We start from the raw sequence: 14035 nt of genomic DNA, 5'->3' as shown, positions 1-14035 counted from the left end.
AAAAAAAAAAAAATCTCCTCCACTTTTTTGAACTACCCCCTGGGGGCCCCTCTTTTATATGTCTAGAGGGGAGAGTGTCCCAATAAATTGTTTAAAAAAACCAAATTTAACCCCACGGGTGTTGCCCGAGGGTGTGCTCTTCATTTTATGAACCAGGTCCACATCTAATTTCCAAACCAGGGGGAACATGCCCTCTTTTTGCCCCCCCCAACCCCTCCCCCCCCCTCGCAGCCCCAAGTCGGGGCGTGCAGGGATGTTTCTCATCATCGATGTTTCTCTCTCTCTCTCTCTCTGAAATCTGTAAAAACTTTTTTTTTTTAAAAGCCCAATTTTGATTTTCAAATTTACTTAGCTGAAATTTTTAAAAACAAACTCTTCACATTTCTTATAGAGATAAAACAATATAACCACACAAGTTTACCTACAGGTAACACTAATTTTTAAATTGCATAACACTGTGTTCTCCCTAATTCCCAGAGATGTGGCCACTCCTCGTGCTATAGTGATTTGTCACAATACCCTGAGGCTTTAGTTACAGAGCTGGCATCCGGGCTGATTAATATTCTCCACGAGGGCTGAGGAAGTTCTTTCCAAAGTTGGACCCAAGCCTCTAAAGTGATCTAGATGATGTTTAAAATAAAACAACGGGAAAGCAAGAACGAAGGGGTCTTAGGGCACTTCCTTGGCCTGCTCCATTCACGCGAACCCCGCGGTACTACACCTCCTTCCTGGGGTCATTTCTAGCGCGTTCAGGGTGTGGGCCACCCCCCAGGACCCGGGAGCGCAACCTCTGGGTGGGTCTCCTTGGCTCCACCCCTCTTCACCTAGCACCCCCCCCCGACCACGCCTCCCCTGTGAGTCCCAGGAGTCCCGCCCCGCAGTCACCAGTCTCAGCGACGCGATACTCGGCGCGCTGACGTCTGACGCTCCAGGTACTTTCCCCGCAGCCCGTCGGGCTTGGCGTGGGGGCGGGGCGGAGCGCGGAGCGCGCATGCGCCACAGCGCCAGCACTCTCCCCGGATCGAGCGGGGGCCTGAGCCTCTCCGCCGGCACAGCTCCGCTCGCGCTAGCTCGCTCCAGCGGCCATGTCTGCCACGATCGAGCGCGAGTTTGAGGAGTTGGATGCTCAAAATCGCTGGCAGCAGCTGTACTTGGTGAGTCATGGCTCGCGCAGCAGGCGCTGTACACCTCCGTGGACCCAGGCTCGCGCCCGCCGGCTCCCTCCCGCGTCCCCCGCCTCCCGCTCAGGGCGGAAGTGGTGGCGCGCGGGCCGCGTCAGGGCTGCGCCTGCGCCGACCGAGTCTCTGTTCCCTTTTGAAAAAAAAGACTTTAAGTGAGGTGTGTGTTGGGGAGGGCGGGGGATGTTTATCGGAAGCGCAAGCGCAGAGTTAATTCTAGAAAGCGGCACCACAGCGGCGTCTTGCGGCGCGCGCGGACGTGTTTCTCGGTCCTGGGGTCGGGTGGGGATGCGGGGAACCGTGAGGCCGGTGGTGATTGGTGTGGGGCAGGCCGTCCGAGAGGCCGCCGTAACTGTGGGAAGGGCCGGGATGGGGGTGTGTGTCGGGGGGGATGAAATGAGGGGAGACCACCGGGCTCTGGGAGCTCGCAGCGGGGAGCGGATGCTGCTTCGGTTTCGGATCGGGCTTCGCCGCCCCTGGCCCGGCGCCTCGTTCTGTTCCCAGTTAGTTTTTCCGCTGGCCCGGTGTCGTGTGGCCGCGCGGGCCGAGGCCGGCCGGGACGCCCGTTTCCTTGCCTGGTTGTGTGCGTGGTGCCTGGGCCTCTCGCCTTGGGAGTGACGGAACCGCAGTGGTGGCGAGCGCTCCCGGCGATCAGCCGTCCGAATGGTCTCAGAGCCCCAAACCGCAGCGTGTGGAGCGACTTCCACAGAGGTTCCCGGAAAGAGACTGGGCTTCGGCTGTGTCCAGCGGTTCTCAACCTGTGGGTCGCGACCCCTTTGGCGGTCGAACGACCTTTCACAGGGGTCGCCTAAGACCATCCTGCATATCAGATATTTACATGACGATTCATAACAGTAGCAACATTACAGTTATGAAGTAGCAATGAAAATAATTTTATGGTTGGGTCACAACATGAGGAACTGTATTTAAAGGACCAGAAGGTTGAGAACCACTGCAAGGGTGTCATCCTCTTTTCAGTTTTCTTTACATTAACAATAAAATCTTATGTATGTGGTTAAGCCTGTCTCATAAATGTATACGCCTGTGCAAGCACCACTCAAGTCAAAATAACCTTTCCAAAAAAAAATAATAGTAAATGACCTTTCCATCACCCCAGAAGGAACTGTCATGCGCCCTGCTCCACCCCATAGGCTACCACTATTTTGATTTCTTGGCACCATAGGATAATCTTGGCTGTTCTGGAACTCTTGAAAATGGATTCGCATACAGTAGTTGAGCTCCTGACTAGCTTCTTTAGCTCAACTAGAGAACCTTTTAATTCAAATATAACTTTTTTATTTCTTTTAAAATGACCTAATTGCCTATTCTCATCTGTTTAATTATTATCATATTATTCCCAAGATTGAAATTGAGTGTGAGTTAAATGCTGTTCCTTCTGGTTGGTTCACTTGGTGTGCAGTAAAAGAAAAAAAAAAAGCTTTCCTGTAAATCTTGATGGTCCTGGGTTTTTCCCCATTCCATTTAATTAGATGACAGTAAAAAATGTTTTCTTTGTCATTATGTTCAGAATGTAACATTTTTCTCTTGAACACAATAGCGGGAAGTGTAATAAATATTTTAATTCACATGGGTATAGGATATGTTAAGATAGGGCACTAACTTTAAAGGACTTTTCCAAATATAGAAAATTTTAAATGCACATTCTGGTAGGAATCTGTGAGAATCTGCCAGCTGTGTCTTTTCCAGTTACATTTATTTTAGCAGACTGCTGTCTCCAAGTTGCTAGTCATACATCAAAGTACAGATTTGAGAAGAGAAAGGTGAATGCGACAAGTTAATTCAGCTTAACATTTTGGTTAAGCAGTTTGATATGTATACACATGCCTTGAAAATTCAGTGAAAATGATAATCTGTCTTATCAGAAAAATGCACTAAAAATTTCACATTTCGTTTCAAGGAATTCAGGAAGCCCTTCTATGGACTCCTGCCTAGGTGTCCTTTAGGTTACTGGGTTGGTCAGTACTCTTACTATTTTTTCCTAATGGAACAACAATAGTATTAGTTTGGTCAGGAGAAATCATGCCATACATACTGGTGTTACAGTAAAAGTAGATCACAAACCAAGAAAGTTAGTAATGAAAAGCAAGCCTAGAAAGAATTTAGTGTTTTCTTTGGACTCTAGAATATCCAGCCCTTGCGCTGGGCCTTGGAGATGCAGTAGAGAATGCCACTAACAAAGTTCCTGGTGTGTGTTTTCTTGTTTGTGAGTTTTTTAAAATCCTTATAGGAAGATATGTTTTATTGATAGGGAAAGGAAGGAAGGAAGGGAGAGGGAGGGAGGGAGGGAGGGAGGAAGGGAGGAAGGAAGGAAGGAAGGAAGGAAGGAAGGAAGGAAGGAAGGAAGGATATGATCCCCCATTAGATATTTTCTTTTCTTTTTTAAATATATTTTTGTTGATTTTTTACAGAGAGGAAGGGAGAGGGATAGAGAGTTAGAAACATCGATGAGAGAGAAACATCGATCAGCTGCCTCCCACACATCCCCTACTGGGGATATGCCTGCAACCCAGGTACATGCTCTTGACCAGAATCAAACCTGGGACCCTTCAATCCGCAGGCCGACGCTCCATCCACTGAGCCAAACCGGCTAGGGCTCCCATTAGATATTTTCTATAGCATTCCATGACTTCCCCTTTTGTAGCAGTGCATTGGGTCTAATGCAGCAGCAGGTTATTTAGGATACACAATATGCATTTAGCAAACCACTCTCCCTTGAGTAGGGAAAAGGTGTTTAAGTGGGCTTTCTGCTTTGTATGGCACTATGATGCCATGCAAAGTGATAAATAGCAAGGACTTATAACCAGATTACTCATTATTTATGATAATGTTTAAGGAAAGTTATGCTTTTTTTTGGCAATGCTAACTGGATGAGAAAGGATTTACTTTTTTTTTTTTTTAGTTTAAATAATTTTTTACCTTTCAATTTCAGTTGACATATAATATTAAATTAGTTTCACGTGTACAACCCAGTGATTAGACATTTATATACATTGTATATACTATACACAGTTACTACAATATTGTTGACTGTAGTCCCTATGCTGTACTTTGCATCCCTGTGACTATTCTGAAACTACCAATTTGCACTTCTTAATCCCTTCAACTTTTTCACCCAGTCCTCCAAGCCCTCTCCAATCTGGCAAGCTTCAAAATGTTCTCTGTATCTATGAGTCTGTTTCTGGTCTATTTTGTTTATAGATTCCATATTATAAGTGAAATCATGACATTTGACTTCCTCTGTCTGACTTATTTCACTCAGCACAATACCCTCTAAAGTCCATTCACGTTGTTGCAGATAGCAAGATTTCTTTTTTTTTTTTTTATGGCTGAGTCACTCCATTGTTTATATGTACCACTTATTTATTCATTCATCTATTGATGGGCATTTAGGTTGCTTTCATATCTTGAGTGTTGTAAATAGTGCTGCAATGAACACATATGGGTGTATATGTTTTTTCAATTTAGTGTTTTGAGATCCTTTGGATAAATACCCAGAAGTGTAATTGCTGGGTCCTTCTATACCTTTAGTTATTATATAGCCTTTGTTTTAAAGTCTGTTTTGTCTGGTATGGTATTGCTACCTTAGTTTTTTTTGTCTGTTTTTATTTTTTTAAATATATATTTATTGATTTCAGAGAGGAAGGGAGAGGGAGAGAGAAGCATCAATGATGAGAGAGAATCATTGATTGGCTGCCTCCTGCACGCCCCCTACTGGGGATCAAGCCCGCAACCTGGGCATGTGCCTTTGACCAGAATCGAACCCGGGACCCTTCAGTCCACAGGCTGATGCTCTACCCACTAAGCAAACTGGCTAGGGCTGTATTTATTTTAATTAAATATATTTTTCCCTCCTTTTACTTTCAGTCCGTGTGTGTCTTTTTTATTTTTTTAATTTTTAAAATTGATTTTAGAAAAAGGAAGGCGGTGGAGGGGAGAGAGAAAGAGAGAGAGGGAGAAAAAAAGAGAGAAACAAATAAATACATAAATATTGACTTGTTGTTGCACTTATTTATGCATTCATTGATTGCTTCTTATATGTGCCCTGACAGAAGAATGATCCCACAACCTTGGCATATTGGGAGGATGCTCTAATCCAGCGGTCGCCAACCAGGGGTCTGTGAGGTCTGAAAGGTTGGCGACCGCTGCTTTTTTAATCAACTGAGCTATCTGGTCAAGGCAGTCTGCCTGTGTCTTTTGACTTGAAGTGGGTCTCTTGTAGACAGCATATGTAAGGGTCTTATTTTATTATCCAGTCAGCCTCCATATATCTCTCTCTATAAAAGGCTAATATGCTAAGTGTCCCTCTGACCGTCTGACTGGTCGCTATAATGCGCACTGATAACCAGGGGGCAGACACTCGACGCAGGAGCTGCCATGACATGCACTGGCCATTTAAAAATAAATGGCCCTAACCGGTTTGGCTCAGTGGATAGAGCGTCGGCCTGCGGACTGAAGGGTCCCAGGTTCGATTCCGGTCAAGGGCATGTACCTTGGTTGCGGGCACATCCCCAGTTGGGGGGTGTGCAGGAGGAAACTGATCCATGTTTCTGACTCTCTATCACTCTCCCTTCCTCTCTGTAAAAAATCAATAAAATATTTAAAAAAATAAAAATAAAAATAAACGGCACTACAGACCTGGTGCCAACAAACCTACACTCGGCTTCCCCCAAGTGGGACACAGGCCCCGCCACCACCCCAGAGTGACACCCCACCAAATTGTAGCTAACGCTGCTGAGACCCCATGGCGCAAAATGCGGCCCACTGCCCAACCCAGCCTGGAAACGGTCGCTGTGGGCACCAGGTAATGATGTCATGTAGCAATGCCTGGCTTCCTCTCCCTAGTGACTAGCATCCTTGGAGTTTCTTCAGCCCAGGAACCTGACTTGCTTTATAGCCAGGTGCAAACATTTTACAGTTAACCAAATATTTGTGAAGTGTTTTCCTGTGCCTCATCTCATTTGATCCTCTCAGAAATGCTGGAGTAGGTAGATAGGAGACTCAGTAGAATTCTATTTTCTTTTCATTAGCAAGACACGAATAGTGATATTAAAATATTTCTTCTAATTAATTTCCTTTCAATGTGCACAAATCCATGCACCAGTCCACTAGTGTGTGTATATATATTCTATATGTATAAAAGCCTAAGCGACCTAACAACTGAATGACTGGTTGCTATGATGCGCCCTGACCACCAGGGGGCAGATGCTGAACGCAGGAGCTGCCCCCTGGTGGTCGGTGTGCTCTCACAGTCAACCTCCTGCGACCGGCTAACCTCCTGGGGCCAACCAACCTCCCATGGTCCCTCCCCGAGGCCGGCCAGCCCCCCCCAATCTCCAGCCAGACTGAGGGACCCCACCTGTGCACGAATTCATGCACCAGGTCTCTAGTGTGTGTGTGTGTGTGTGTGTATTTTTTTTAATCCTCATCTGAGGACATGCTTAGAGAGGAAGGGAGAGAGAGAGAAGAGGACGGGAGGAGAGGAGAGAGAAACATTGATTGGTTGCCTTCTGTACATGCCCTAACTGGGGATTGAACCTGCAACCTTTAGTGCACAGAAAATGATGCTCAACCAACTGAGCCACTCCTGCCCAGCCTTCATAAATCTTTTTTTTTTTAATATATATTTTATTTACTTCAGAGAGGAAGGGAGAGGGAGAGGGAGAGACAGATAGAAACATCAGTGATGAGAGAGATCACTGGGGATCGAGCCCGCAACCCGGACATGTGCCCTGACTGGGAATCAAACCGTGACCTTCTGGTTCATAGGTCGATGCTCAACCACTGAGCCACGCCGGCTGGGCCATAAATCTTTTGATTGGAGCATTTAATCCATTTGCATTTAAAATAATTGTTGATGGATATGTATTTATTGCCATTTTATTGTTCATATTTTATTTCCCCCCCCCCCCCTCTTCTTCTTAAAGGAGACCCTTTAACATTTTCTTGTGAAACTGGTTTGGTGGTGATGAACTCCTTTTTGCTTTTTCTTGTCTGGGAAGCTCTATCCTTAGTTCAAAATCAGCGTTGGAGTCTCGCCGACAGCCGTAATAAGGCCCAGGAATCATTGGGTCTGGTCCTGCCGAGGCATTAGGGTGAGTTATTAAATGTTTGACCAAATATAGCAGGCTAATTGTCTTTTTAAACTAGGCTAATTTTTAAGTTGATAATTTTGTATGGCCCAAGAATGATGTTATAAATATCCAAATGGCCTTGGCAGAAAAAAAGTTCCCCATGTTCTAAATGATAGCTTTGCTGGCTAGAGTAATCTGGTTATAAGTCCTTGCTATTTATCCCTTTGAATATTTTATGCCAATCTCTTCTGGTTTGCAAAGATTCTGTTGAGAAATCAGCTGACAGTCTTGTGGGAGCTCCCTTGTAGGTAACTGACCAATTCTTCCTTGCTGCCTTTAAGATTCTCTTTTTATCTTTAACCTTAGCCTTTTTTATTATGATGTGTCTTGGTATGGGTCTGTTTGGGTTTATCTTGATTGCAATTCTCTCTGCTTCCTGAACTTGTGTAACTTTTTCTTTCACCAGGTTAGGGAAGTTTTCTGTCGTTTATTCAAATGGATTCTCTAGCCCTTGCTCACTTTCTTCTCCGTCTGGTACTCCTATACTGCAGATGTTACATTTCATGTTTCAAAGTGCCCTTAAACCAGCGGTTCTCAACCTGTGGGTCGTGACCCCTTTTGGGGGTCGAACGACCCTTTCACAGGGGTCGCCTAAGACCATCAGAAAACACATATATAATTACATATTGTTTTTGTGATTAATCATTATGCTTTAATTATGTTCAATTTGTAACAATGAAATTGGGAGTCACCACAACATGAGGAACTGTATTAAAGGGTCATGACATTAGGAAGGTTGAGAACCACTGCCTTAAACTATTCTTGTTCTTTTTAATTCTTTTTTCTGATTGGGTGTTTTGTTTTGTTTTTCTACCTTATCTTCCAAATCGCTGGTTCAGTCTTCTGTGTTGAGCCTTTAATATATGCTTTATATCATATGTGTAAATGTATTCTTCATTTCCGCCTGAGTATTTTTAATGGTTTCTATGTCCTTTTTCATACTGTTGAACATCCTTATAACTATTACTTTGAGCTCTGTTTCTGATAAATTACTTGCCTCCATTTCATTTAGCTCTTTTTTCTGGTGATTTTTCCTGTTCTTTCATTTGAGCCTGTTTCTTTATTTTCCCATTTTGGCTGGCTGTCACTTTGTGTTTGTTTCTATGTATTAGATAGAACTGCTATGACTCCCAGTCTTGGTGGGGTGGCCTGCTGTCATAGGTGTCTTTCAGGACCCAGTGGTGTAGTCTCTTTCATCTCCTGAGCTGGGTACTCTAGGAATGTCTCTTGTGTGGGTTATTTGGGCCTTCCTATTGTAATTGAGTCTTGATTGCTGTTGGCCTGTTCATGGGTGGGATCAACCCTTAAGCTGGCTGACTGAGGCTCAACACTGACCACAGTGTGCAAGCTACTGTGCAGGTGCAGTCTCGAGGTGTCTTGTTGGGCTCACTGGCACAGTCTTTCAGATCATCTGTGTTCCTTGCTCCAGGAATGTTAATGGGTTATGTGCACACTCCCCTGTTGTAGTTGTGACTTGATGAATGCTGTTGGCCCTTTCATGGGTGGAGTTAACTCTTCAGGCTGGGTGGCTATAAAGATAAACCTCAATCACCGTGTATGAGATGCTGTGCAGGGGCTGCCCTCTCAGGTGGAGTTGTTCCCAACAGCATCTGGTGCCTGCTGGAATCTTCCTTTGGGTGTGTCACGTTTCTGGCTAGTTGGGTTGAGCTTTGGTGTGGTCTGAAGCCCACCACTGGTTTTGTTGGTTCTGGGTCCACTTGGTTGGGGTTCAGGTACAGGTTGCTGTCAGATGTTGTGTGTAACTGGTTTTGGGCTACCTGTCTGGAGTTACCACACTGTTTACTGTTTGTGTGTGCATCAACTTGACCTGAGTGTGCATGGAGGGGCCAATCTGTGTAGATGGGTTGGCTTGCTGGAGTCAGATAAGTAAAAGATTAAGGCTCCCTGAGGTCAGTGTCCACCTGTTGGCTACTCCACTCCCCCTTGAGGTTGCTTGGACTTCCTCTAGAATTTTATGCAGAAAAGTTGTAGAGTGGGCCCAAGTTGGCCACGCCCCACTGACCCTTCCATAGGGTTCAGGTTTGGTAGGTTGGGCAGACAGGGCTAGTGAGTCCTTAATTTGGGGCAGTGTGGTTTGACACTTAATGGGGAGAATGTGGCCCCTACTCCAGAGCAATACCATTCACTCTCTGCCAGAGTCTCCAACTCTAGCTCCCTCAGGAGTAGTGCACCACAGGTTCAGGGTGGTGTAGCCAACTGTCCTCACTGCAGGAGCAAGCTTGGCAGGACACGACGGGAGTTACCGGGACTTGGGCACACAGATTGAGACAGCCTTCTTTTGGCAGTGGCACCGACAGTGAGGCGAGCTGCATTTCTCCTTTTAGCTCTGTAGCCACGCCTGCTCAAGCCCTGGTCTAAAGTAGATAGATGCACTCTCAAATCTGAGCCTAGTAGGAAGGGGCCAGGGCCAGCCTGAGCGGAGAAAGCTGCACACCTAGCTCTGCAGGCACATCTTCAGAGGCTCCCACAGAGCTGCATTCCAAAGCTCCCAGCTCTGAGGATGCTCCTTGCTCCCTTCCCCCCTGCAGGACTTGGAGGCAGCCTTCCACTGGGGAGGAGTGAGCGACTATCCTTCTCTTGGCTGGGGAGCGCACTGGCAGAGACCCTGACCAAAGATCTCCCAGCAGGTCGCACCAAATGTCCCAGTTCTGAGTCGTGATGCCTTTCCCCTGTGAGGCTGCACCAGCAGGATGGTGCTGGCAGGGCTTAGAGCAGTGGTTCTCAACCTGTGGGCCGCGACCCCTTTGGTGGTCGAACGACCCTTTCACAGGGGTCGCCTAAGACTATCCTGCATATCATATATTTACATTACGATTCATAACGGTAGCCACATTACAGTTATGAAGTAGCAACGAAAATAATTTTATGGTTGGGTTACAACATGAGGAACTGTATTTAAAGGGCCAGAAGGTTGAGAACCACTGGCTTAGAGGAACAAATCAAGGCAGCCTTCTGTTGGGGGTGGTGTTGGCCCTTGGGAGAGGAATGAGCTGCTTGCCGCCTTCTAGCTTGGCAGCACACTGTCAGAGACCCTGACAGAAGGCTCTGAGAGGGTCGCACCAAATGTCCCAGTGGACGTGTGCTTGGCAAGCCAGTGCCAGCAAGAGGATCAGATCAAGGCAGTCCTCCATTGGGAATGGCACAGGATCTCCAGAGGCGTGCAGGTGCATCCTCCTCCTAGCTCTGTAGTTGCCCGCTGCATGAGACCCTGACAAACGAGTCTTCTGTTGGGGGTGGTGCCTGCCTACCCTGTGATAGGGGGAAAAGATTGGCCCTTGTTCCAACACCACTCAGTTCAGTGATCCTCTGAGAGTCTGTCTATAGTTTCTTCAGTAAAAGAGCACACCTCAGCCAACAGTCCTTTATTCCTGACTTGGTGGTGTTGCCAGTATTGAGGATGGGGCTAGGTCACTTTCTCCAGCTGGTACTGTTAAGAGTAGAAGTGCTTGACCCTGTATGATGGCACTTGAGGGCAGTGTGGGATGTTTACTCAGGACCTGGACCTCAGTAGCTGACCTCCCAAATCTCTGGAGATATGCCATCCAGATCTTCTCTTTATGGCTTCCATATGCCCTGAGTCTCCTTCCCTCTGTTAGAGCTCTGGATGAGTTCCCAAGAGCAAGCTCCTGTGCATTGGCCCTTTAGGAGAGCACCCAGGATTCTAACAGACTCCCTCCTCTTTCCAGCGAACAAAGTTCCCACTTATTTTTGCTACCAGATGCTATGCAGACTCTTCTTTGATTTTATAAATCAGAGCTATCTTATTCTAAAATACTTCCCTTGCAATGTCTACTACATATTCTCCTACTATTGTCTAGTCTGAGTGTTCAGTGCTTTTACATGGTTGCGTAGTCTCTTGTATCAAATGCCTTGACTTTCCTTGAAAGTTGCCTACTTTCTTACATCTTTGGAATCTACACATGCTGTATATGCTCTGTGCCTATCTTATCTATTTGAGAAGTATCTTCAAGACCAGACTCTAGGGGAGAAGGATAAAAAAAACACACAAAAAACAGAACTAGACTCTAGTCTCCTTAGGCAAAATTATATGCTCCTCCTCCTCTGATTCCTGAGCCCTCTATATTTTATTAGAGTATTAGTCACATTGTTTTATTATAACTGTCTATTTGTCTATCTAGCTCCTTTAGGGTTACCTCATTTTTCTTTGTTTCCCCACTATCTGACATGCTAGATACTTAAGTATTCGCTAAGTAAAAGAATAGTGCTCTCCTTTAGAAGTATCAGCACTTGGTTTATTCCAACTCCCTCATTCACATCTAAGGAGACACCAATTCAGAATAAGGTTGTGACTTACATAAAGTTATATGCATTAGTGACACAGCTTCGACCCACATCTAGTCCTTGTGATTCTCATTTCAGCATTGTTCTGATTTGCCAGTATGACCATCTACACTGCTTTCTTCTTATGGTCTAGTTGAGATTAATGGCACTGAGGGAATTTAAATTTTTGATGGCAAGGAGTGAATGGAATGTGTTATAAAAGGCAGGGTCATTTTGGGACTGGAGGCCTTTAAAATAGTACCTGGGGTCCAAGGATAAGACTGGATTTCCAAGTCCCCTGAAACTGTGCTAAAGTGTGTGTGTGTGTTGTGTGTGCGTGCATGTGTTAGCATGCTTGGTTATTTAGTTTCTATGTGATTCCAAAGCTTTTGTCAGATTCTTAAATCTCTGTGACTTTTCAAAAGATAAGGCTCCTTTTAAGGGAAAGGAGCCTTGGGAATGGTGCCCCAATAGAGACTATGTGACTAAAAATCATATTGTTCTGCCTTTGACATACATTCCTGTAGGTTATTGATACTTATAATTAAGAAAATTCAGATAGTTGCATTTGTGCCCTAGTCTTTCTGGCTTGCCTCTTGTTTAATATCTTGATTTTAACAGAATCTCCAACAAATTGTGTGTGTGTGTGTGTGTGTGTTTTGCTTCTCCCAGATCATTATTGTCCACAGAATTCCCTGTTTGCAGTTGGAGAATTATTGTCTTGCAGTCTCCTGCTGTCCTGCCTCCCTGCCTGTTCCCTTTGTTCTCTTATTCTGCTCATTCTCTTCCAGAAAGTAAACTAGCTATATGGACAGATAAGATCTAGAAAAGCAAGATTATAATTAACGTAAGTGTGTTCTTCACTTTATCAAATAAGTATATATATGATTTGTTTCTCCTGGAAATTCCTATCTAGATTCTCTATGCTCTGTTCCCTGTGGTAGTTCCACTGAATGCTCCATTAAAGTCGTTATTTCTTTTTGGTGAAGCTGTTAGGGGCAGAGAATATTTAAACCAACTAGTAAATTAGGACTTTTGATAATACCCTTCATTACTTTGGATATAGTGACTAGCCATGTGCTAAGTCAGTTTTGCCTAGAGATTTAAAACAGCAGTTGAGAAAGACATACAATTCAGCAGACTAATTTTGAAGATTATAACTTCAGATTCTACTATTTTGAGTAAAATACTAAACTTTTCTGTTCCATTGTTACTTGGAATGATGTTCTATCTTGTCAGGCATTGTGTGAAATTGCTATTAAGAATGAATATAGTGCTATTTTATTATTATTTTTATAGTGCTATTTTAAATATTTAATGTAGTGTTAATGTTCTATTTATAGTAGAGTAATAGTAATGGTTATAGATTGTAAATACCTTTTGAGACCTTTAAAATGAAATCTGTGAAAGAGAGAAGTGTCCATGTATATAAAATCCTCCAAAATTTACCATGTGACTTTAGGGGTTTTATAGGCCCCTAAAGACTGTTCGAGGTTGATGACCTATGGAAAGAAGTCCTGGTCAAGAAACTGATTTAAGATTAGATACTTTTACCTGTGGATTTCTGGTATCTTTTCAAATGTGATAGTTTCATGTCTTCTTCTTTAACAATCCAGTGTATCTGATTTAATATACTCTTCATTCTATCAGTTTCATTTGGTTCATGTCACTCATTTGTAACTTTAATTTAAACTGCTTTCATTCCTCTGCAGAAAAATCTCATACTGAATTATTTTATTTCTTCTTTCACTGTATTTGAACAGTTTTATACTCTGAAAGCTATCAGTTCCTCTTAACAGTTTACTTAATAGTACTTCTAGGAATTCCTTAAGTGGGTTGGAGTAAGGTCGTATGGCTCCTAGAGTGTGTACCACTCTGTTCCTAGTCAAGGGATGGTACGCTGGGGTAACCTTAGAAAATTGTAGTCACTCCATGATGATAGGAATTGCTTCTGTGATGATTTATGTTTTAACCAGTGAAGTTACTAAACAGGTTCACATTTCAAATCTGAAATTTTTTATTTTTTAAATACATTTTATTGATTTTTCTACAGAGAGGAAGAGAGGAGGATAGAGAGTTAGAAACATCGATGAGTGAGAAACATTGATCAGCTGCCTCCTGCACACCCCCTACTGGGATGTGCCCGCAACCAAGGTGCATGCCCTTGACCGGAATCGAACCTGGGACCCTTCAGTCCTCAGGCTGACCACTGAGCCAAACCGGTTCGGGCTGAAAGTTTTTATTTTTTAAATGCTACTGTAGGCTGTAAACTGAAATTCCATCATTGTTAGGGGAAAATAGTTATTTTAATAATATTTTATTAAATAATATTTTTGAACTTGGTACATATCTTTGTTCTATATAGTGCACAAAAAACTTTATGTCCTTGTTGTACTGTGGAAT

At 44.1% G+C, this 14035-nt stretch overlaps 1 protein-coding gene across 4 annotated transcripts in view; it reads left to right on the top strand.

Moving 5' to 3' along the window:
* Positions 1-893: 893 nt before the first annotated feature.
* PTPN2 (protein tyrosine phosphatase, non-receptor type 2) overlaps positions 894-14035 on the top strand; it is a 66265-nt gene continuing 53123 nt past the window's right edge. For 3 of the 4 annotated variants that reach the window (XR_002829416.1, XM_006089312.2, XM_006089311.3), the window contains exon 1: positions 894-1154. Coding sequence is in view for 3 of the 4 variants with exons in the window: in XM_006089312.2 (XP_006089374.1) it covers positions 1086-1154 (69 nt within the window). In the remaining variant the exon portion in view is untranslated. The remainder of the gene's footprint in view (positions 1155-14035) is intronic. The other variant, XM_023754270.1, reaches the window with a different exon arrangement.

The sequence above is a fragment of the Myotis lucifugus genome, unplaced genomic scaffold, assembly GCF_000147115.1.
Source record: "Myotis lucifugus unplaced genomic scaffold, Myoluc2.0 scaffold_58, whole genome shotgun sequence".
NCBI lineage: Eukaryota > Metazoa > Chordata > Mammalia > Chiroptera > Vespertilionidae > Myotis > Myotis lucifugus.
The sequence above is the reverse complement of the archived record's forward strand: the minus strand, read 5'-3'. Positions and strand labels throughout refer to the sequence as shown.